Below are 24,842 nucleotides of genomic sequence, written 5' to 3'. Positions count from 1 at the left end.
ATCTTGAGAGGTCTAGACACAGCATGTGAAGTGAACTTAAAGCTCAGTCCTCTGAAGCGCAAATTCAGAGTACCAGATGATGTCCTCCTATTCCTATGTTGCAGTATTCTGCATATGGGTTTACCCTTCTAGTCTCGTGTACGTACGGCCAGTATCCAAAAGCGTTCACTCCCTCCTAGGTGCACGAGATGCCAGGTCTGGGTGAGAGTACATGGGCCATAAAAGTGAGATCGGCACACACCAGCCCTCAGAACTTTCCAGCCGCCAGTCGTACGCTAGGTGTTCCTGCTTTCACTAATGACCGATTCAAGTTTCAGGCTAAGTACCCCATTGAGGACCTTTTCAGTCTTTGTTGTATTACTGCCTTTTTATGTCATCCAGAAAAGGTAAATGTCAGTGCGGCCGTCAGATCTCTCATAAAGACACCCACTGTAAGTGTTTGTTCTGACTCTGACGGTCGCACAATTATAAGACCTGCCCTATTTGCCGGGGGTTCGTTCCAGAAACGTTGCACAGTCGTTTGCATGCAGTCAGTTTGTACTTCGAGAACCATGTCTGATGAAACAACTTGCTTTGCGAATGGAGGGCTCATTGGCTGTCGCCTCTGAACCGCCTAAAAAGAAGACCAGATCTTTGCAACCTTCAATACTTGCTGAGCCCCTTCCAACTGATCCACAACCTGTGGCCGACATCAGCCTGGTCTCAGGATCTGGACCCGGATCCGCCACATTGGAGGTCGCGGGTACCTCTCAGGAAGCTGTGCTAATGGTGGGTGAGAGCACGTCCACAGAGGCTATTCCGGCGACTGTTTCTGATTCCGGGGGAACCAGCGTATTCAGGGGAACCTTCTGATTCCCTACCTCAGACTTTGAAGCCCGCTCCTAAACAGATGCCCTTTGGGACTGTCAAGAGGAGAGAACAATGTTAGCATATTTCTCAGCCAGCTGAAAGTATTCCAGACTGCCAGGCCTTTAGCCAAAGCCTTTTCTCAACTTTCATAGCCCTGAGGCCTACATCTGTTGCTTCTGCCTCTGCATCTTTTCCTCCTCTCCTTAGTCCTAGGCTTCAACCTGCAGAGACAGTTTCTAGGGAACAGGACATCTGTTCAGATTCTTTAAATGATTCCCTCTCTTAAAATTCACAACTTTCTTCACCCTTGGGATATAGATTCCCAGAGGAAGAATCTATAGACCCAGATTCCCCAGTTGAAGATTTGACCTTCTCTGAAACTATTTTTAAAGTGAAGGAACACTTCAAATGGGAATCCACAGACATGTCTGAAATACAGAAGAGGTACTATGACCTCATTTAAATGGAAACACTAAGCCATTCGGCCATTCCTCCTATACTGCCTACCTTTTTAGATGCCTTTTCTTCTGCATCTCTCAGTCCAGACTCGCAACCTCCTACTCCTCGTAGAGCAGATAGACTGTACAAAGTCCCAGAATCTGCTATGCACTTGATCAAGTGCCCTCCTGCAGATTCAGCTACCATTTCTGTCTCCACAGACAAAGCTTCTAAACTCTTGCCTACTGCCACCATTCTTCCTGATGACCAAAAACAGCAAGACCGTGGAAAGGTTAGGCAAAAAGATTTACATTGGCATTTAGAGCTACTAATTACCAGACTCGTATGGCAAAGAGATGCAGGATCTAAAACATCTGTTAGTTTCCCCTATACCTAAATTTTACAGGAACTATCCTGCGAAAACTCAGTTTCAGGAAACACTCCAGTCCTGTTCCCCAAGCTAGACACAGGCAAGCAAGAAAGAAAAATCCTTCAGCTAGAGTACCTGCCTCTTCTAGTCAAAGGGTGCCCTTTCAGGACAGGGCAGGTAGTGTCTGACTACCTGCCACTCTTGCCTCCCCCACCAGCTGCTTCCATCCAATTGTCTGATCGCCTTTCCCATTGCCTTCCTGTTTGGAATCGGATCATTTCAGACAAGTGGCTCCTCTACATCCTCCAAGACGGTTACTACCTGTCATGGATTACCACTCCATTAAGTGTAGGCATGCCATGACCTCCTGCTCACCAATTGCTCCTCCTGCTTGCCAGTACTACAGTCCTTTTTAAACCAGGGCACTATAGAAAAAATTCCTCCCTCCCAATTTGGAAGAGGATTTTACTCAAGGATTTTTCTGGTTCCTAGAAAAGAATGGCCACAGAAAACCCATCCTGGACCTTTCAAGGCTCAGTCCTTTCTTAAAGGTGGCAACTTTCAAAATGCTGACCCTGCCCAACTCTATTCCCTCTTATTGTGTACAAAGGCTTCCTAGCTACACTGACATCAAGGATGCCTATTTACACATTCCCATCAAACCCACACACAGAAAATACTTAAGATTCTTAGTGGGCTCCTCACATTTGCAGTTCTCTGCCTTGCCTTTTGGACTTTCAACTGCACCCAGAGTCTTCACCAAATGCCTGGCTCTGGTAGTGGCTTTTTGCAGGACAAAAGGGGTACAAATATTCCCATAACTGTACGACATGCTTTTACAGGCTGCCAGTCAAAAAACACTACTAACCCACATCCAGTTTGTGGTGTCTCTCCTACAGTGTCTTGGGTTCCAAATAAATTTCCAAAAGTCCAATCTCATACCAACCCAAGACATTGTGTTCTTAGGGTGGAGAATCCGCTCAGACTTGATTGAGGCATACCTACCCCCAGCAAAGGTGAGATGTTATGTAGTCCTATCTCGCCGTAATTCTTTCTGGATGGGTTCGGAGCCGATATTCGGCTCCGACTCGACCTATAATAAAGCTCGAGAGCTTTTTACTGGCTTGAGGCTATCCCCTATCCCATGGTGCCTCACGGCAATTCCCCAGATCTCGTTTGCCACGAAAGCTTTGAGGTTGTGTCTTACTGGCTTGTTGGCTAAGTAGAATGATTTTTTACTTATTTAGTCCTTTTCTGCCACCTTTTTCTGTCATAAATATCTTAATAGTTTCTTCTGTATTGTGCATCTGTTTTTTGAAATTTCAACCCCTATTCCCCCCCTTAGGACTGTGCGGCCCGTTTAAATTACAGGGCCATAGTGCCCGTTTACGTTAGAGGGCCTTTCCTCCCTGTGTGTGTGTGAATGTTATATAAAAAAAAAACTTTTCTTCTTCCTTACACTTTTATTTTTTAGTCTTTAACTATGTCTAAAGATAAAGATAAGGATCACAAGGATCATCGCCCTTCGGGCTTCAAAAAATGCGACAGGTGTGCGCAGAAAATTTCTCTTACAGACAGCCACACTAGTTGCGTATATTGTCTGGGCGAAGCCCATTTACAGGAACCTAGCACCTTCTGTCATGCTTCTAGTACAAGAGTGTTAAACAAAAGGAAGTGAAAGCTTATTGACAGGGGTCTCATGACCAGTTCCTTCCAGGAACAGCTGGAACTTGGTCAGGCAGCTCCAAAATCTTCAAAGAGAAAATCATCGGCCCCGACTTTGGAGCCGACCAAAAAGTCTAAAGCATTGGAACCAAGGAGTTCCGGTTCCGACTCTGCTTCATCTTCGGTGCAGTCTATTCCATCGGTTCTGAGACAGTCTTCGGTACCGAAGGTTTTGCCTGACATCGAGACTGTATCTCCTATTTTGAGATCTTTTATTTTGGAGAGAAGGAGGTCTCCACCAGATCCTCCAGGGACCCTATCAGATGGGGACATTGAGAGGGTGGTGAAGTGGTTGCTTTCGGATCCAGCTCTGGCTAGAAAATTGATCCCTCCAGACCCAAAGGTCTTGGATCCATCCCCTGTACTGATCACTGTTCCTCTTCCGACTGCTTTGCTCTCGGAGCCTATTACGTCAGGTTCCTCTGTCTTCGACCCTTCGGCTCCAGGGATTCAGCCTGTTTCCTCGGAGCCAATTATTCTATCCTCGATGACTCCGTCTGGAGCCGTGGGTTCTGGGAGCCGACGCTCTCGTGTCGACTCCGAGGGGGACAGTCACCCTGGGTTCTCTTCGGAACCGACCCTCCCTCTCATAGCCTCGGCTCGACTCAGCTCAGCTCCTGCTTCGGAGCCGTCCCCTGTTGCTAGGAGTCGACAATCCGCTCCCTCGGAGCGGAGGTCTTATTCGGAGCGGGGGGGGGGAGGGCTTTCGAAGCTATAGAGAAGGCTTTATCCTCTGTCAAAGCCATTCCTTTGGAACCTGTGTCCCACTAGCAGCAGGCAGCAACCTCTTCCCCCCTGCCACCCCCACAGCATAGGGAACCAGACGCCCAAGTATCCCCCATTGGAGGCACCAGCTCTTCCGAGACCTCCCCAGATTATCCCACTGGAGAGCTTCCTCGGAAGAGGTTATGTAAGAGGAAACATGTCGACTCCCCTGAGTCTGTCGCATCAGACTCTGATTTAGAGGAATTAGAAGGGTCCCCTAGATCCCCCTCTGAGGATGTCTCCTTCTCTGACATCCTAGAAATCCTTAGACAGAGGGGTGATTGGAAGACCTCTAACCCTATTGAGGATGAATTTGTGTATCTTGATGCCTTTGGCTTCCGACCTTCCACCTCTTAGGTGACACCACTTCATGACCAACTTTTGGGGGTCATTTTGTGGAAAGCATGGACCTCTCCAGATTCAGTGGAAGCTGTCCCGAGGAGGCCAAGCAAATTTATGACAGCACCTGAGGACAAGTCTTTCCTTAGCAAGGGAGTTCTAGTTGATGCTGTGGTAGTAGCAGCGGCCACCAAGAAGGAATTATCTGAGACGTTTTCTAATATCCATCCTCTTAAGGAGTCCAGGACGATGGATAGGTACAGGAAGTGTACTTTTACTTCAGCGTCATTTATACTAAGATCACTGAATTACCTGACTAATTTCACTCGTCTTCAGAGGGATCTCCTGAAAGAGTTAGGAGATACCCTCCAGGGTTCAGTAACTCCAGGTTCCATGGACAAAGGTTTCCTCGCAGCTCTCCACTCTTACTTCCATAGCTAATTCCTCCATGAGGCTGATCTCATATGCGGCAGATGGAGCGAGCAGGGCAGCTGCAGCAGGAATAGTCCTCAGGAGACATTTGTGGATGCGTCTTTGTAATTTTAAGGAATCCTTCAAGTCTTCCTTCACTAACGTTCCCTTTGATTGTTCATCTCTTTTTGGACCCCAAGTGAAAGAGACTTTGACTGGGTGCGAGCAGAAAGGAAAAACCTTATCTGCCGTTGGAGTCCATTTCTCTCTCCCATCCAGACCCTATCCCAAGGGTAATACAGGAGGGAAAATGTGGTTCCGCAAATCCCAAATGGTTTTCCTCAGGCACAAGGTCAACTCTCCCCCAGGGTCAGAGGGGGAGGATATAATGGAAGATGCCACCCTCACGGCAGAGGAGGTCCGCAGCATCAGGGAGATGGAGAAGCTTTCTGTGATCGTCCCTTCCATCGACCATGAGGGGTTGCCCGACTCTCCATCTCTGGAGGCAGTCGGGGGTCATATATCGCTGTACCCAAGTGCCTGGCTAACTATCACTCAAGATCGTTGGGTATACACAGTAATATTCAGAGGTTACCTGATACCCTTTATTTCCGAACCCCCAACAAACCGGTCTCTTCCAGACGTACCAGCCATCCAACTAGACCGTGCAACATCAGAGGTGATCTTGTTGCTACAAAAAAAGTCTCATCCAAGATGTCCCCGCAGAGCAAGTAGGATCTGGAACTTACTCTCGATTCTTTTTAGTTCCAAAAAAGACAGGAGACTGGAGATCAATTCTAGATCTCAGCAGGCTCAACAAGCACGTAAGAAAATCAAAGTTCTGAATGGTCACTCTGCAGTCGATATTTCCCTTTATCGGGAAAGACAACTGGATATGCTCAATTGATCTCCAGGATACATACTACCACATCAAAATGGACAGGCGCTCCAGGAGACACTTAAGCTTCCGGCTGGGAGCCAGCCATTTTCAGTTCAGAACACTGCCCTTTGGCCTCACTAAAGCCCCCAGAGTGTTTACCAAATGCATGGCAGTGGCAATGGCTCACCTGAGACATCAAGGATTCCAGGTGTTTCTGTCTTGACGACTGGCTCCTCACTGCTACCACCAAGCATCAATGCATAAGGACCAGGGACGAGAGAGTATCCTTGTGCGCCAGCCTAGGCATCACTGTCAACTTGCAAAAGTCAGTCTTATCTCCCTCGCAGCGTATTGTATATCTAGGCTCAGAAATAGACACAACCATCAGGTCAGTAAAGCTAACACAGGAAAGGGTGGAATCTCTACGCAGTCAGATCAGATCCTTATTAAACAAAGAGTCCAGGCCAGAGTAGTCCTTCAAGTCCTAGGGACTATGGCTTCCGCCATCTTATTAGTTCCTCTTGCTCGTCTACATATGAGGATTCTCCAATGGATGCTGTTTGCACAATGGTCGATGCAAGACCTTCCATTATCTCACCAGATATTAATAACAAACGCATGCAAAAGGGATCTGACATGGTGGTTACACAAGAAACAACTTGTCATAGGTCGTCCACTTGTTCCTCCCCAAGAAAAAGCAGTTTTGACCATGGACGCTTCCCAGATAGGGTGGGTGGCATTATCTGGGAAAGACAGTCCAAGGTACTTGGCAAAACCATGAGAACCACTTAAACATCAATGTTCTGGAGATGAGAGCAGTGCTATATGCATTGCAAGCACTTCACAGCTCCCTTCCCACTGGAACAATTGCGATTCAGTCAGACATCATGTCTGTTGCGTGGTACATAAACAAACAAGGGGGGACCAAGTCTTACCCGCTTTGCAGGGAGGCCTTAAGAGTTTGGAAATGGGCGATGGATACTCAACGCTTCCTGATAGCAAAGCATATCCTGGGAAAATCCAACGTAATGGCAGACAAACTCAGCCGAGCAATTCTGATGCGTCACAAGTTGTCCCTGAATCCAATGGTTGCAAAAGAGATATTTCACAAATTGGACCAGCCTTGCTGCGATATATTTTCCACTCACCTGAACACCAAATGCAGCGGCTACTTTGCCCTCATTCCCCATCCAGGGATGTCACCAGGGATGCTCTAATTCACGATTGGCCCCCGGGATTTCTCTATGCCTTTCCTCCCTTTCCACTCATACCCAAAGTAATACAGAAAGCAAGAAAGTTGAGTTCCTTGATCCTCATTGCTCCTTACTGGCCTCGACAAGTTTGGTGTCCTTTCCTGTGGCCCTACCTTTTGAAAGAACCATGGATTCTGGATCCATCTCCATATCTCCTGATTCATCAATCGGGACAGTTCCACCTACACCCTCAAATTGACAGCATGGCTGCTCTAGTTCCACGTATAGCCAGGTGCTTTTCCTTATCCCCAGCGGTCAAACACATCCTAATTTCATCCCATAAACCTTCCACTCAGAAACTATATTCTAGCAAATGGAAAAGGTTTTCCCTTTGGGCTACTTACTGGGGCTTAGATCCATATTCACCTCCTTTAGAATCCATTTTATCCCTCCTAACAACAATTTTTCATGAAGGTGGTGCAGCCGCTACACTTAGAGTTAAATTAGCTGCCATTTCCAGTTTCCATTTTGGTTTCATGGGAAAGCCAATCATGCAACACCCCTCTGTAAAACCTTCTTAAAAGGAGTTCTTCTTCTTAGGCCCCCAATAAAACAACCTTTAGAACCCTGAGACTTAAATTTACTCCTCTCATCTTTGATGTCTGTACCCTTTGAACCATCCTCGTCATCAGACTTAAAATTGTTATTGTGGAAAACCCTGTTCTTGGTAGCTATAACATCGGCTAGGAGAGTCTCGGAACTTCAAGCCCTAACTATTCGACCTCCTTACATTGTCTTTCACAAGGATAGAGTCTCTTAGGACATACCCTTCCTTTCTCCCTAAGGTATGCTCAGAACACAACCTGAATACTACCATTGAGCTACCTGTGTTTTTTTCCAAACCACTCTAATAAATCAGAGTATAGACTTCACCAACTAGATGTCCACAGGATACTCAGATTCTGTATACACAGGACCAAAGAATTCAGGAAATCTGATCAACTTTTTGTTTCCTTTTCTGACAAAAGGAAAGGCTTACCTGTTTCAAAAATTACTCTTTCAAAATGGCTTTCGGATTGCATATCCTTTGCTTATCAACAAACTGGTAGACAATTACCGTTTAAAGCTAAAGGTCACTCTACTAGGGCTGTAGCTACTTCATGCGCCTTTAGATCTAGGCTCCCAATTGATACTATTTGTGCAGCAGCTACTTGGGCAAGACCACATGCGTTTGTCACTCATTACAAATTGGATTTGGCCACCAGGAACAGGTCATCCTTTGGGACCACTGTGCTGAAGAGTCTCTTCGCTGTCCCATCCAGCATGGTGAGATAGGACTACATAACATAAAGAAGTTATGTACTTACCATAACGTTCCATGTTTGTAGTCCATCTCGCCTATATTCTTGCGTCTCTTCCTCCAACCCCCTTCCTGTTTCTGGGGGATCTAGTGGACATCTTTTTGGGGCTGCCCGACTTTGCTCTTTATTGTCCACCTGGAATGGATTATGTTTCTAATCCCTTGCTGTATTTTTACAGCTTATTTCTTATTATTATTACCTGATAGGTATTTATTACTTTCTTGCAAACTAGATCTGGGGAATTGCCGTGAGGCACCATGGGATAGGGGTAGCCTCGAGCCAGTAAAAAGCTCTCAGCTTTAGTATAGGCTGAGTCAGAGCCGAATATCGGCTCCGAACCCATCCAGCAAGAATATAGGCGAGATGGACTACAAACATGGAGCGTTATGGTAAGTACATAACTTTTTCTCTTACAGAACACTTGCAAGGGATTTAACATTCTTCTCAACTGACTGCAAGGCAGTACCCCAGGCTTCTGGGTTACATGATAGCTACCATCCCCATGCTACCCCTAGCCCAGCTACACATGAGAAAGCAACAGTGGTACCTACGCTCTGTCAGGAAGCAGCACAACCACCCACTGGAGCACATTATGGTCTTGCTTCCATGCCTAAAACAGGAAATCTTATGATGGTTAGCCCAGGTGAATTTCAACCCAGGACTCCCCCTCCAACCACCTCAACCTTCTCAGGTCATGCATACAGATGCCTCAAATCTGGGGTTGGGGGCCACTCTTGGCCATCGAAAAGTACAAGGCCTGTGGACATACAGACAGAAAACAGAACACATCAATGCCAGGGAAATGAGGGCACTCCTCCTAGCCCTTCAGGCATTCACTCCATTCCTTCGGAAGGGATCTCTTCTGATATACACAGACAACACCACAGTCCTGTGGTATGTCAAAAAACAAGGATGTACCAAATCCTACCTGCTCTGCAGACTTGGTATACTAGTGTGGGAATTAGCCACTTCAAAGGGAATTACCCTGAAAGCAGCTTACATCCCCTCTCTCCATAACTTCCAAGCAGATTTATTAAGCAGAACCAGCACAGACCATCATGAATGGATGCTTCACAGGGATATTTTCGTGGACCTAGTCCACAGATGGGGTACACCTCAAATAGACCTGTTTGCCTCTGCCAACAGGCAACTTCCTGGATACTGCAGCAGGACACCAGACTCACAGGCACTGGCAACAGATGTCTTCACTATCTCATGGAAGGGGAAATACCGATCTGAAGTAGGAATGTTCATTTGTCAGCAACCTGTGGGTTACGGATCCGATATCGGATCCAAGCCGGCAACTTGTTTCAAGCTAATGGATCCGAGCTCCTAGCCCCTCCCTTCACCCATAATGCCCTGCTAACCCTCCATCACCTCAGATCTAGTTTGCCGCGCGTGTGATGGCTGGATCCTCTTCAGAGCTCCGCAGATAAGTGAAAAAGTTACCTTTTTTTCTACATTTTTCGTCAGAATTTAAATTTTTATTTTACATTAATACTTTTAAAGTGTGCATGAGTTAGGTTCCCTATATTTTTAATTAATACCCTCCCTTCGCTGGTCGCTAGTGTGCGAGTGTGTGTTGAGTGTCTTTTGGGGCCTGTGTGTGTGTGTAGTTTTATTCCTTTTAGTTAAAAAAAAAAAAAAAAAAGGGAATGGCTGAGGCCCCAAAAGCCATATTTTCTAAATGTACCGAGTGTAGCCATAGGCTCTCCCCGGCTGATGGCCACACTCGGTCCGTTCGGTGCCTTGGGGTTGAACACCTCACCTCGGGCTGTACTATCTGTGCAGCGTTCAACCCCAGAGCACTGAAAGAACGGAGGTCGAAGCTGGTCCTGGCGGGACTTCTACCCCCGGATTCAGCTTCGGCCTCCGCTACCTCTGTTACTCCTGTGGCCTGTGATGGTTGCCACTCCTGCCCCCCTGCCTCCGACTGGGACTCAAACTCCTGCTAAAGTGTCGGAGGACAGGGAGGTCAGGAGGGAGAAACGGAGGGAGAAGCACCACAGCGGCGGGCCGCCAGCTAAGCGGGCTTCTCCCTCCATTGCTTCTAGGTCTCCTCCTCCTCTGCTCCGATCCCCTTCTTTCTCCCCGGGGCCCGAGGAGGAGGAGACCCGATCTCCGTCAAGGTCATCGAGGCGGCATTCCAGGCCTGCCTCGGTGGCCTCTTTGAGATCCACATTCAGTTTATCTGATGCAGACTTGGACCGGATGATGCGAAGGTTCATCCAGGCCCAGCTGCAGATGGGAGTGCTCTTGCCTCCCCCCACTCAGGGGGGGAGCTCGACACCTTTTTTCCACCCAATTGCTCCTTCTCCGACCTGCTACCCGGGTTTGGAGCGCTCGGAGCCGAGCAGCCTTGGAGCCGGGGGTGTGTCTGCCCCGACAGTACTTGGTACTTCGGATCCGACCCTACCTCGAATTGTCGGATCCGACCTCGGAGCCGTGGTCCGAGCTCGGATCCGGGATTCAGTGTGCCTTTGGCCCGCCCAGGTCGGAGCACACTGGTTCCTCGGATCCGACGGTCTCGGCGCCGCTCCGATCCCTTCATCGGATCCAGTGGGAGCCGACTTTCGATCCATTGGAGAGTGGCTCTCCTCGGCATTCGATGTTGTGGAGAGGGCTCTGTTGAGAGCATCCGGACCCCGGTCCTTGCATCGACTCCTCCTGCACTCCCTCTCTGCTGGGCCAGGCTTCCATCACCCGGCCAAAGGGACAGCCTGCTTCGATGTCAGATAGTTCCGTTGGAACAAGATGTTGCTGGCAGGCCTCCTCGGACAGTCCCCCGAGGAAGCTCCCCAAGCATAAGTGCAAAGGAGGCACGTGGACTCCCCTGAGTCCTTAACCGAGGACACTGACTTGGAGGAAGGGAAGGCTCCCCAAGATCACCTGAGGATGTCTCCTTTGGAGACATCATGGAGATGCTGAGAATCAGAGGTGGGTGGTCTGCCCCAAGTCTTCCTCTGACGAGTCCGTGTTTCTGGAGGCATTGAGGCAGGCCCGCCTACCTCCTGGGTGTCCCTCCAGCCGATCCCCTGGTGGACCTTACCACCAGGGCATGGAAGGATCCGGACACCGTGGAGCCAATACCACCAAGCGGATAGGATTCTTAGCCCCTCAGACCGGGTCACATTGGAGTAAGGGCCCCTGTAGATGCCATGTTGACGGCGGCAGCCACAAAGGGAATTGGCTCAGGAGAGTCCCTCAGTCCATCCACCGAGCAGAGAGTTCCGTTTGATGGATCGCTTAGGGAAGCGAGTCTTTAGTTCAGCGACCTTCTCAGTAAGGTCTCTGAACTATATGGCACATGTCATCAGGATGCAGCGGGATCTTATCAAAGAATACGCTGCATCCCCCCCTGAGTCCATGTCGGAGGAGGATAAACAATTGTACTCCACCCGAATGGCCACTCTGAGATCTATTTCAAACACCTCTATGCGGCTATTGTTCCACGCCACAGAGGGAGCCGCTAGGGCCAGCGGAGCAGGCCTAGTCATGAGACGTCAGGCCTGGCTCCGTCATTGCGACTTTACGGAGCCCTTTAAAGCGTCCTTCGCGAACGCCCCCTTTGGTTCTGCCCTTTGGCAAAACAGTTCGCGGGACGCTTGTCTAGAGCGAGAAGGACGGGAAGACGTTGTCTGCCGTCGGAGTCCGCTTCTCTGCTCCCCAGCGGTCCTTTTCAAGGAATCAAAAGGGTCAGAAGAAGATGTGGTTCCGAAAATCACAACATTCCCAACCAGCTCCGGACAACCAGTCCTACCGTGGCAGAGGTGGACAGGGAGGACGTCGCCCTAGGGGCAGAGGGGCTCAGAGAAATTTCGGGTCCAGAGAACCTTTCTCTGAACGGCCCGCAGCAGCCCTGAGGGGTTGCCCGGCTGCTCCACTCTGGAGGCAGTCGGGGGGGCGTTTTTCGAAGCATCTAGCGGCATGGGAGTCCATCACAACAGACCGCTGGGTGCTTCGCATCATATCCAGAGGGTACAAAATACCAATTCTCCATGTCCCCCAATCCAAGAACCTCCCCGATGTACCACCCGATCACAGGGAGGCCGCAGCCACAGAAATACAGCAGCTGCTAAGAAAGAGCCATCCAGCCCGTCCCCCAAGACCAGCTCGGATTAGGGTTCTACTCCAGGTTCTTTTTGGTGCCAAAAAAGACGGGGGATCTGAGACCCATCCTAGACCTTTCCTGCTTGAACCTGTCGGTAACCAAGGAAAAATTCCGAATGGTCACTCTTCAATCTATCCTCCCCCTTCTGAGGGAGAACAATTGGATGTGCTCTATAGACCTCAAGGATGCGTATTACCACATCTTAATGGACAAACGATCCAGGAGGTTCCTTCGCTTCCGGCTGAGAGCCAGTCACTACCAGTTCAGGGTCCTTCCCTTTGGCCTCACCACAGCCCCCCCGGGTGTTCACCAAAGTGTTAGCAGTGATTGTGGCCCACCTGAGACTCCAGGGAATTCAGGTCTTCCTGTACCTGGACGACTGGCTCCTGACCACACCAACAAGGCATCTACTTTGCTCAGCCAGAGACTTCTTTCTCCATCTAGCCCCACAACTAGGCATTACTATCAATGTCGGCAAATCCCTACTGGCTCCAACACAGATCATAGAATTTATAGGTGCCAGAATAAATACCAGAGATTTGCGAGCCTTCCTAACTGCCGAGAGAATCAGAAATCTTCAACTTCATGTGCGGGCTATCCTTCATTCAGAGGCTTCACCAGCGGAATTGATCCTGAGGGCACTAGGCTCCATGGCAGCAGCGATTACACTCCTTCCATGCACCTGCTTGAACATGCGAGTCCTGCAATGGACTCTGTTAGTGCAATGGTCCTTCCTATCCCTTCCTCTCCACCATCCCATTGCTATCAGCAAGGCTTACAGAAGGGCGCTACTATGGTGGCTCCAAGCATCAAACTTCCATACGGGCCGTCCCTTCTGCACCTCTCCCCCTATCGCCACGGTGACCACGGATGCTTCCCGCCTCGGGTGGGGGGGGCATTACTCAGGCAGGACAGTCCAAGGCACGTGGAACGATACAGAGACCTCCCTGCATATCAACGTTCTGGAGATGAGAGCGGTGCTGTTGGTGTTGCAAGCACTTCAGAGCTTCCTCCCCGCAGGAACGCGATTGCAATTCACTCAGACAACATGTCAGTGGTCTGGTATATCAACAAACAGGGGGGAACCAGATCTTATCCTCTTTGCCGCGAAGCCACGAGAGTGTGGGAATGGGCGATCTCCACCAACCGCTTTCTGATTGCAGCGCACATTCCGGGGAGGACCAACATCCTAGCGGACAAGCTCAGCCGCACCCTTCTTACACCCTACGAGTGGTCTCTCAATCCTCTAGTAGCGAAGCAGATATTCGCAACATGGGGGCAACCCTGCTGCGATCTTTTTGCATGTCCATCAAACGCCAAATGCGACAATTTCTTCGCTCTAATCCCCCCACCAGGGAATCTCCAAGAGACGCTCTGGTGCATGCTTGGCCACCCGGTCTACTCTATGCCTATCCTCCTCTTCCAATGATGATACAACTCTTACAGAAAGCCTCGCGGTTGGGGATCAAGATGATTCTCATTGCCCCATTCTGGCCTCGACAAATTTGGTTCCCTTACCTGTGGTCTCACCTTGTGAATCACCCTTGGATTCTAGATCCCACTCCGGATCTCATCTCCCATCCATTGGACTCGCCAACTCCAAACCTGGACAATCTGAAACTGACAGCTTGGTTGCTCCAGTTCCACTCCTAGTTAGGACTCCCGGTATCTCTTCACCAGTCAAAGCCATCCTCGTGGCAGCACATAAGCCCTCCACCAGGAAGGTACATCACAGCAAATGGAAACGTTTTTCCATCTGGGCGGAGCGCCGCGATCTAGATGCCTTTACGGCTCTTCCATCCATTTTAGACTTCCTAACTGAACTCTTTCAAGAAGGTGCTAGTTGTTCAACTGTCAAAGTGCAATTGGCAGCCATTTCTCATTATCATGTGGGACATGATACAGGACCCTTGATGTCAGCCAAATTGTGTAAAACCTTTCTCAAGGGTACCTTTTTACTTAGACCTCCTGTAAAAGAAGCCGTACCCCCATGGGATCTTACTTTAGTTCTTCAATCTCAGCGCTTCTGTGGCTCACTAGTGATATCTGCATTGCTTACTGTACTTATTTCCTTGTTTCACTTGAAAGAAAGTTACTGTTTGTCGTATTTTGCATTTAAGTTACCTGTAACACATTGCACTTAAGTTACCTGGCACTTGCTCACTAAAGCAATTATATAAGTCAGCACTAAAAATTAAAAGCACTACACCCTCACTCCCCACTGGCCCTGGTTTTCAATTATTAAGGAATTCCCAATATTATTCTAGCATGTCCAAAGGTCAGTTGTCAATCTCCTCCGGTCCAGCTGGTGAATCTGGGAATCTTGAGGCAATGTTACAACTGCCTCATGTACACAGACAACCCTCTCCTCCTCCCAACAAATTCCAACACATGTGAGAGATGCAACCATATAGCCAAACTGGAGGCTAAGCTCTCAACTCAGTACTGGCATAACCAGTCAGGAGGAGAAGGAAACCATACTCACTACAATTACAGTCTCACATAGACCTACCACGACAGCAAACCAAACACATAATCACACAAAAACATACTCGGAGGCTCCAAGTAAAGATCTGCCAAAGCAGCAGAGTCCCCCAAAGCAGACACCCAAGCAGCCGCTACCCCAAAACAAAACACGTGCAACACATATCTCACAAAGCCAGTGTGCCAAACAGTCACAGCCCTTAAGACTAAACAACACACCTGATACACTTGTAATAGGTGACTCTGTCGTCAGGCACACTGACGTCCCGCTCACCAGGCTGAACAAGGAGAGGGTCACGGTGAGCAGCCTGTCGGGTGCTAGGATCCGCCACATAACACAAGCACTCAGGTCCCTCCAAGGCAAGTACAAATATGACTCAGTCATTGTCCATGCTGGTGTGAATGACCTGAGACGCACTCCCTGGACTACATGAAAGAGACATAAAGGAGCTCTCTGAGCATGTAGCCCAGGCCGGTATGACCCTGACCTTGAGTAGCATCATACCCTCACCAAGAATGATGCCACAATATGAAGACAAGATGATCAATTTCAACAATTGGCTTAAGTACTGGTGTCATTCAAAGGGGATCCAATGCCTGTCAGCTTGGGATGATATGCTCGACAAGCCACGATGCTTCGCTAGGGACGGTTTGCACCTGTCACCCCTGGGCTTTCGGATATTGGCAAAGGCTCTTGCTACCCCCATAGTGCCTTTTTTAGGCAAGGCTCAAAAGACAAACCCACCTCCATAGGTATCACAAGGGATAAGAAACTAAGAGTAATGCTACTCAACGCCAGAAGTCTAAACCTCAAGATGCACGCACTCGAAACTCTCCTTAGCATTGGAGAACATCGATATCTGTGCAGTAACAGAAACCTGGTTCAGGGCTCCCGAGAGCACCCCCAGCACTACCAGGTTATACCTCATACCATGCTTTTCCGCCCCAAAACTTGGTCCGAACCACAAAAGGAGGGGAGTATCGATATTCATCAAAGATACCCACACCTCCAGGTTGGTGGCAAAGCACGAAGCATCAGAGACTATCCATGTGCAACTAACAGTGGGTAAAACTGCCTTCCAGTTTATAGCCTGCTACAGACCACCCTCCCAAAACCAGGAACCCCACTCGGCCTTCCTGAGAACACTGGAAAATATGAAGGTCTCTCCAAACACCATTATATTGGGTGACTTCAACTACCCAAACATAGACTGGGAGCATTACTCTAGCTCCAACACCCTAGCCCAAAGGTTCCTAGAATTTATAAACTCAAATGCTATGGAACAACTTGTTACCACTCCCACAAGAGGGGAAAACATACTGGACCTGATCATCACCAACATGGGGACTCTATGCTCCAGACCAGAAGTGTATCCTCACTGGTAAGATCAGACCATAAACTAATCTCACTGAATATTCACATCACGACCCCACCCACTGCCCAGAAGACCACAGTGTAAAACTTCTCTAAAGCAAATTTTACACTCCTCAAAACTGAGGTGGAATCCTTCAAAGCCCCCGGCCTGTGAAAATACAGCCCAGACCGCAGAATCCTTTATAAACGCATTCTATGAACACCTTCAGGGAATGCATGGATCATGCGATCCCAAATAAAACCAAGACCCAATCCTCCAAAGGCAGACGCCCTGTCTGGTGGACCCCAGCCATAAACAAACTATACAATAGAAGGAGGAAGCTACTAAATGATAAAGCAAAATCCCAAAAGGGAAGGCATCACTGATCAGTATTAGCAAAAACTACGGGCACACATAAAATTGTCTAAGGCCAGCTTCGAGAGAAAAATTGCACAGGACACTAAGGATAATCACAAGGCTTTCTTTAGTTATGTTAGAAACCTGGGTGGTAATTCCCAGAGATGCTCAGAATTAGTCCAAAATGACAAAAATACATCGAACCCACAGACATTGCCAACATCCTAGCTGACAGGTTCAGCGCAAACTTCTCCCCCACCAAAAGGGCAAATATCTATCCCAGCAGAGTGCTGCCCCTGACATCTCAGATGCTCAGGTAAGAGCCGCCTCTCCAAAGCAAAAACACAGCATCAATGGGACCAGATGGTGTCCCGGCTGCGCCCTACATGAACTCAAAGAAGAGCTAAACCCAAACATAAAACTACTGTTCAATCTCAGCCTTACTACAGGATATGTGCCCAAAGAGTGGCGACAGCAACAGTGGTCCCTCTCCATAAAGGTGGTGCCTCAACGGATCCTGGAAACTATCGCCCATAAGCCCTGACTAGCTTGGTCTGCAAAGCTATGGAAAGGATCATCATGGACCTCATAAATAAAGATATTGGGGACCTACAAACACTGGATCCTACCCAGTTCGGCTTTGTTAAGGGCAGATCCTGCCTCTTAAACCTGGTTGATTTCTTTGAAACAGTCACCAAGGCCATTGACGAGGGAAGGTGGTCCACACAGCCTACCTGGACCTCGCAAAAGCCTTCGATACAATACCCCACTGGCATTATAGATAAGCTCACCAGCTTAAATATAAACCCCTATGTCACTAGATGGATTGCAAACTGGCTCAAGGACAGAACCCACATGGTTAGAATTGCTGGAGCCATGTCAGACTCCAAACCAGTTACAAGTGGTGTCCCACAAGGCTCAGTCCTGGGACCTCTTGTTCGGTATATATTTCTCGGAGGTACAGGCCAACACGGAAGGACTGTGGCTGACCAAGTTCGCAGATGACTGCAAACTGGGTGCCATAATCGACTCTCCAGCCGACACAAGCATCCTCCAAAAGGGCCTCATAGAAACAGACAACTGGTGCCAGAGCCATGGCCTCAAGCTAAATGCCAAAAGTGTATAGTCATCCCCTTTGGCAAAACAAAGTGCCCACAAATTACCACATAGGTGGAAATCCATTAAGTACAGAAGAAGTAATTAGGGACCTGGGGACCCAAGTTGATAGCAATCTCTCATTTGACAACCACGTGGCCAAAGTGGTTAGAAAACATTTTATATAGCCCACCTAATCATGAAGGGATTCACATCTAGATCAGGGGAAGTCATCGTGCCTCTTTACTCATCCCTCATCAGGCCCATAATTGAGTACAATGCCCCTTTGGGATGTACCTTACCAGACACCTGCAGCAACTGGAAAGACCCCAAAAGTACCTCACCAAGAGGATCAAAGGGCTCAAACAGATGCCATATGCTGCCCGGTTAAAGAAACTCCAGCTCTACTCAGTGGCATACCGCCTGTTCAGAGGAGATCTGTGCCTGACGATAAAGCCATGTCCAACCCGGAATTAATGGACATGCTGCACCTCAGAAAATCCAAATCCCATCGAAGCTACGCCCGAGAGACTTGAACCTCAGCACTGAAATAAATAGGACATGCTGGAGGGACAGATTCATAACCCAGAGGCTCCCTTCACTCTGGAATAAAATCCCAGTCCAGGTTAGGCAGAGTCCCTCATTGACTCTCTTCAAGAGGAATCTTGATGAGTGGATGGGAGATCGTAGGTTTACCCCGGGTATCACTTCTGTGTCACTGTTAGATAGAGGCATAGTATACTAACCTCGAAAAAGGGCATAGCAAAATAAATTTAAAATGGGTGGCGAAAGCCAAACACATTCTGGCTAGGCTTATAAATGCCCTAGGGCAGATAGCCTAGTATGAACCTATGAACCTAAGCCTTGACTGCTCCACCCTTTGAACCCGCTGCTTCAGTGGATCTCAAATTCTTGTCATGGAAAACAGCATTCCTTGTAGCCATTACTTCAGCGAAGAGAGTGTCGGAACTTCAGGCTCTTTCTGTAAAGCCTCCATACCTGATTTTTCACCCTGATAGTGTACCTCAGGATCAATCCCTCCTTTCTTCCCAAGATAGCATCAGAAACCAACATAAACCAATCCATAAATTTACCGGTTTTCTTCCCTAAATATCAAAATAAGGGTGAATACAAGCTGCACTCATTGGATGTTCATAGGCAGCTTCGTTTTTATACCCATAGGACGGCTGGCCATAGACAATCCGACCAGCTGTTCGTTTCCTTTGCCAAATTTAACTTGGGAAAAGCTATCTCTAAAGTATCTTTATCTCGCTGGATTTCCCCATGTATCCTGCTAGCTTATCAAGCCTCGGGTAGACCCGCACCAGGAGGAGTTCGTGTTCATTCCACTCGCTCCATTTCTACTTCTGCGGCTTTCAAGTCTAGAGTTCCTTTGGATGATATTTGTTCTGCAGCCACTTGGGCTTCATCTCATACCTTTATCAACCACTACAAGCTAGACCTGCTTTCTAGAGGGAGAGCATCCTTTGGCTCATGGTGCTCGTAATATCCTTCCATGATGGCCACCCAGGGTGCAAGTAGCTGGGGACTCTGTCCCACAGGTTGCTGACAAATGAACATTCCTACTTCAGATTTAGAAGTTATGTACTCACCATAGCGTTCCATCTGAGTAGGTAGTTCATTTGTCTAACCATCCTCTTCTGACCTTCTTGGATCTATTAGTTTTTAGGTATCCTTTCTTGGATATATATGGAGAGGCAAACTCGATCTGAGGTCATGGAGGGTTAGCAGGGGATTATGGGTGAAGGGAGGGGCTAGGAGCTCGGATCCATTAGCTTGAAAAAGTTGCCGGCTCGGATCTGTAACCCACAGGTTGCAGACAAATGAACTACCTACTCAGATGGAACGTTATGGTGAGTACGTAACTTCTAATTTCTTCCAACACATCAACTGATTTGATGGAGCAAGGTTGAGTGCCTATTATAAAATACACCCGAATTTACAAACATGCTCTTCGCTGCATCCTTTCAAAGAACAAATTATACTAGCTAGCAGGGAACCTCTGTTATCCTTCGCTCCATTCTGGCATTGTCAGGTATGATCTCTGTCTCTCCTTTTCCCTTTCTTGGTTGCAACTGAAATGTTCTCCAGGTATTCAAGAGCTCAACTTGGATCGCCCCTCTCATCCAGTGGAGATCAGTCATTCTTTTCCCTTACCTTCTATCTAACTGTACAGTTTGCACCAAGTCCAACAATGTTTCTAAGGCCCAGATTTTGTTTCCCTGTTCCTGACATTATTTAGCTTCCCAGAAAAGTTTCTACTGAAAAGGCATATAGAAGCAAATGGAAATCAGTATCTATATACACTTCATATGAGAACATTTGCCCTTTATCTACTACTGCTTCTGCCATTCTCCCCTTTTCCTACTACCCACTTTTAAGGAAAAGGTGATTTTTCTTTTCAGTTATTAACTATATAGTTTTTTTTTCTTTCACCATGTAAAAAAAAATAAAGAATAATAAACCCTTTTATCCTGAAAGAAATCTTACTGCCTAGATATCCCATGAGAAGTTCCCTCTTCTCCTTTGGATCTCATTGTTTTGTTCCTGCAGTGACCTATACAGAAACCCTTGAGCCGGCAGACTATGGGGATATGAGATTTTTCTGCATGGAAATCCTTTTCCTTCACAACAATTTTTTTTTCAAGCTTTAGGCTTCGTTTACCAAAGCATCCTCACATTCCTTTTTTGAAAAGAGGATAATCCATCTGGACTATTCACTCCTTGTTAATCAGAGTAGCTACTTAGGCAGACTTAATCATCCAGACAATTGCCAGTTCTGAAGTTGTGTATTAACGGATAACAAATTGTATTCATTTTACAAGGAACAAACAGTGCAGAACATCTAACCAGCTGTTTATATCCCATTTCCATCTAACTGTTTAGGTTAAGTAGTCTTCTAGATTACACTGGCCTAATTAGATTACTGAATGAGCTTTGATCGTTTTCTTTCCTAAACTGTTTTCTAATTGCCTCATCATCCTGGAGTCCATTTTACCAGATACATGACTTCCTTATTCATTTTTTATCCAGAGCTCCTGTCAAGGTTATCTGTACTGCATTCTTTTAGTCAAAGATTCCTACTTAAGTGACACATTATAAGTTGGACATTATCTCCAAAACAGAGTTTCCTTTGATCCGACAGTGCCAAGGTATATCCTTCTTTGAAGGACTTCCAAAAGCTATCTTCCTGGGTATTCTGATCCATAGGTAAGGAAGAATGAAAAGGACAATATCAGATAAAGAAGCTATGTACTTACCATAACGTTCCATCTGTGCTATCCATTTTCATTCTTCCTCACCTTCCCTCCCAGTGGTCCCCCAGCCTTGTCATTCCTGAAAGGATCTTAGATGATGTAGAGTTTTTCATGTTTCTGTATTGGCCTTAATATTTCCTCCAGCTGTCCTGTTCTGAAAAATCTTTAGTCATGGGCACAGTGTAGCTCGTTATGGGAAGAGGGAGGAGCTTGAGACTAGGATCCAAAGTCTAGGAAATGTGGCCGAGCTAGATCTGAGGATCCGATCCAAGACCCAAAGGTGAGGAAGAATGAAAATGGACAACACAGATGGAATGTTGTGGTTAGTACATAACTTCTTTTTTAATTGGTCATTTGTTATAGTTTAAGGCTATCAGGTATGTTTTTCCAGAAAGTACAGGATTTTTATTAAGACTTTATATTTCTCTTTTGATGTTTGTATAAGCGGGAACTTTGATTCTTACAGAATGAAATGCTTCCAAAGGGGATTATTGCACTGAAGGCAGACAATGGACATTTCTGGAGTGTAGTTAATTGTTTTGGCAGAGACAATATTGAAGCGGCAACATCCAGCCTGGAATCTAGCTGCCAGTTTTTGGTGCATCCATCTACAAATGGAAAAGTTTATATTAAGGCTCCTACGAACAAGTACCTTAGTCGTATTCACAGATCTGGCATTGACTACATAGAGCCAGCCAAAGATGAACTAGACGTTTTCTGTGAGTTCCAGATGCATAGCCAAGATGGGAAAGTGTTTTTCATAGCTGACAATGGCAAATATTTAAGTCGCATTCACCGGGGTGGCATAGACAACATCGAAGCTTATAAAGAACAAATCGATGTGTTCTGCCTGTTTGACAGTTAAATTTCAGGTATTTCCTGCATTATTTCCAATTGCTTGTTATGAATGTGTACATGGATTTTGTTGACTGCTGAAAGGAGAGGTGGGATCTCTGTAAGAAAAAATCAATTAAAAATAAGATGGCAATAATTAAACATTGTTTTCTATTTAGGGAGATTATGCACTATGGACCTTGTTTGTGAAACACGTAAATTAATGGCTTGTTCTCTTGTCAAATGTGTGTCCAAATTCATAAAGAGAAATGGGGTTTATAAAGCAGAACAGAAAGATTGTTTGCCGAGTATAAAATATCTTCAGATTGCCTGAATTATTTTTTGGTTTTGATAACAAGATAGTAGAACATACTTTTTGCTTTTAGAAGCTACCAAAAAAAGTGCAAACACAATGATCTGTTTTGGCTCATGATACATAGCATTCCACAAATAGTAACAGTAACATTGGGGTCCGAATGGAGAGATGAAAAAGTCAGCAAGCAAAGGAGAGGAGTAGTAGTGCTCAAATTGAATTCATCCTCAAGTCGTGGTGAGTACCTTCATGAGGGGGCCCTGTCCTGTTTTTCACAAAATCTCACCAAGGAGACACTGATCGTATAGACTGTATTTATAAGGCATATATCATGGACAGGGGTTCTCCTGTTCGATTCTCGGCTGGAGTGCCTTCTGTGTGGAGTCTGCATGTCCTCCCCGCGGTCGAGTGGCCTCCGAAAGACATGCGTGAATGGGCGTGCCTTCGCTGAAGGTTGGGCGTCGGGCTGGCAACTCGGCACCATAAAAAAAAATCGACTGCCAATCATTAGCGGACCGGAGTTCCGCTGTGGCGACCCCTAACCGGGAAAAGCCGAAAAGACAAAGAAGAAGAAATCATGGACAGAAATAGGTCAGAAATTAGCTGGGTGCACAAGACCCAGGATAAAAAAGTGCCCAATCCTGGTAGGCGCACTGGTGCCAGGACTGGAAACAGTGACAGTGGAGAATCCTCAAAATATGGAAATATTCCTACAATGGGGCCAGGCCAGTCCCAGAGGAAGAATGGCCTCCTGTTGTAGAAGGTAGTAGCAGTCCACAAAAACTGATGGGCCAAAGTAGAGCCATAAAGATGATAGAGTGGACTATTGAGGATAAGAAAGAAATTATATATTGTTACTATTATACAAAAAACCCAGAATTTCCAGACAAAAGATATACAAAAAGATTGAGAGAAATTAGAGGAAAGAAAAATACTTCCACAAGAAAAGCTGTCAGAAGCTTCAAATAATTTGTGATCATTAATCCAACAGATTTGTGAAAAACAGTGCATAGACCAAGAAACTTTGATCAGTTTGGAAAAAGAAGCATCTGAGGAAATGCAAAAATATAAACAAAACCTAGATATTTTTGTAAAGTATAAAAATGAAATATGGACATGGGAAAGAGAGAGATTTGATATGGTGCAGTATTTATGCAAAAGCAAAAGCCAAATTAATCATCATAAAGAAGGCAGCCCCAAAGATATTCGAAGAGAAATACAAGCAAAGGCATTCAGACATGGAGACTTTCACAAAAAAAAAAAATATCACAAAGCGGGAATGTAGAAAAGAAGATCAGTAAAGTAGAAGTTAAAAAAATAGAAGCTGAAGTTATGGAGTGCCTGCAAAAGTGAAGGATTTGGTGTAGAAGGTCTAACACAGGCTACATCACAGCATGATGGAACGAGTCCCCAAAGTAAGGAGAAACAGGAAGATCGGGAGACATCTGAAGAAGAAAATATGGACATGGGAAAGAAAAAGAGATTTAATATGGTGTAATATCTGTGTAAAGGAGAAAGCAAAACTAATCAGTACAAAAAGAGCAGCACCAAAGATATTTGAAGAGAAATACAGGCAAAGGAATCTGGATATGGAAAACTTTTCAATCTGAAAAATAAGACAGAGGAAAAGTAGAAAAGGAGATCATTAATGGAGAAGTTAAAAAAAAATAGAAAATGGGGTTATGGAGTACCTCCAAAGTGAAGGATTCCGTTTACAAAATCTAATTCAGAAAGCACCACAACAGGACAGAACAATGGACCTCCAAATTAAGGGGAAACCAGTGGAATGAGAAGCAACTGGTCAGTTACCATAGGAAGATATTTTGGAGCCTTCTACAGGTAACCAGTATAAATTTTCACTTGAAAATGGACAGCAAGGGAATGAACAGGAAACTGTGGAAACTCTTGACTCAGTTAATGTTGGAGTGATATGCCAGTGAGTTCCCATATGACAGTGCAATGGATGGCATAGGATGAAATTGAAGAGAATGTGCCACAGGAAGATGCAGTAGAACTTTCTATAGAATGCTCAGAGGAAATGGAAAACAAAAAATGTGCACTCAGTTTAGCAGAAAAGCTAAGAGTTGTTTGACTTAATAGAGATGGATAGACATGCTAAGACCAATGAAAGAAATAGACTGCAGAAGGTCAATAAAACTCAAAAAGTCAGACGTTTGATAAAACAAGTGAACATAGTAATTAGGACTGTCCATAGAGATCCATGCGATATAATAGAAGTAAACAGGATATATTACTGTGTAGCTAAATTAATAACTGATAAAGTTCTACCACAAGAACACAGGGCAGTGAGGGAGAGGAAAGGGAGAAATTGAATACCATCATGTAAGTATCGAACAGAGAAAACTATATAAAGGAATTAAGACAATAAGTGTCACTTTTGGAAGAGTATAGAAGACGGAACAGACTGACAAAAATACTTGGATAGATGTGATAAAGTCAAGGCACAGTATTAGAGCAGATCGGGATCTATCATAAACTATTGCAAATAAACCAAAAAGTTCAGCACAGGTGGAAAAACTTTAGAAGATACACAGATAAATATAAAGGAAAAGTACAAAATAAGCAATTTATTGATGACCCAAAAAAGTTTTAATAATATTTGGGAAATGAAGTAAAAGGAATTGAAAAAACACCAAAAAATTAAGAAATAGATACATTTTGGA

At 46.2% G+C, this 24,842-nt stretch overlaps 1 protein-coding gene across 4 annotated transcripts in view; it reads left to right on the top strand.

Annotated features, from left to right (window-relative positions):
• Positions 1-21,912, top strand: part of LOC122791586 — a 761,454-nt gene extending 739,542 nt beyond the window's left edge. For all 4 annotated transcript variants that reach the window (XM_044059356.1, XM_044059355.1, XM_044059358.1 and 1 more), the window contains exon 4: positions 21,478-21,912. In XM_044059356.1, coding sequence (XP_043915291.1) covers positions 21,478-21,876 — 399 coding nt within the window. In that variant the 3' untranslated portion in view covers positions 21,877-21,912. The remainder of the gene's footprint in view (positions 1-21,477) is intronic.
• Positions 21,913-24,842: the final 2,930 nt, after the last annotated feature.

Source organism: Protopterus annectens, chromosome 17.part0 (assembly GCF_019279795.1).
Source record: "Protopterus annectens isolate FY-2018-M chromosome 17.part0, PAN1.0, whole genome shotgun sequence".
NCBI lineage: Eukaryota > Metazoa > Chordata > Ceratodontiformes > Protopteridae > Protopterus > Protopterus annectens.
The sequence above is the reverse complement of the archived record's forward strand: the minus strand, read 5'-3'. Positions and strand labels throughout refer to the sequence as shown.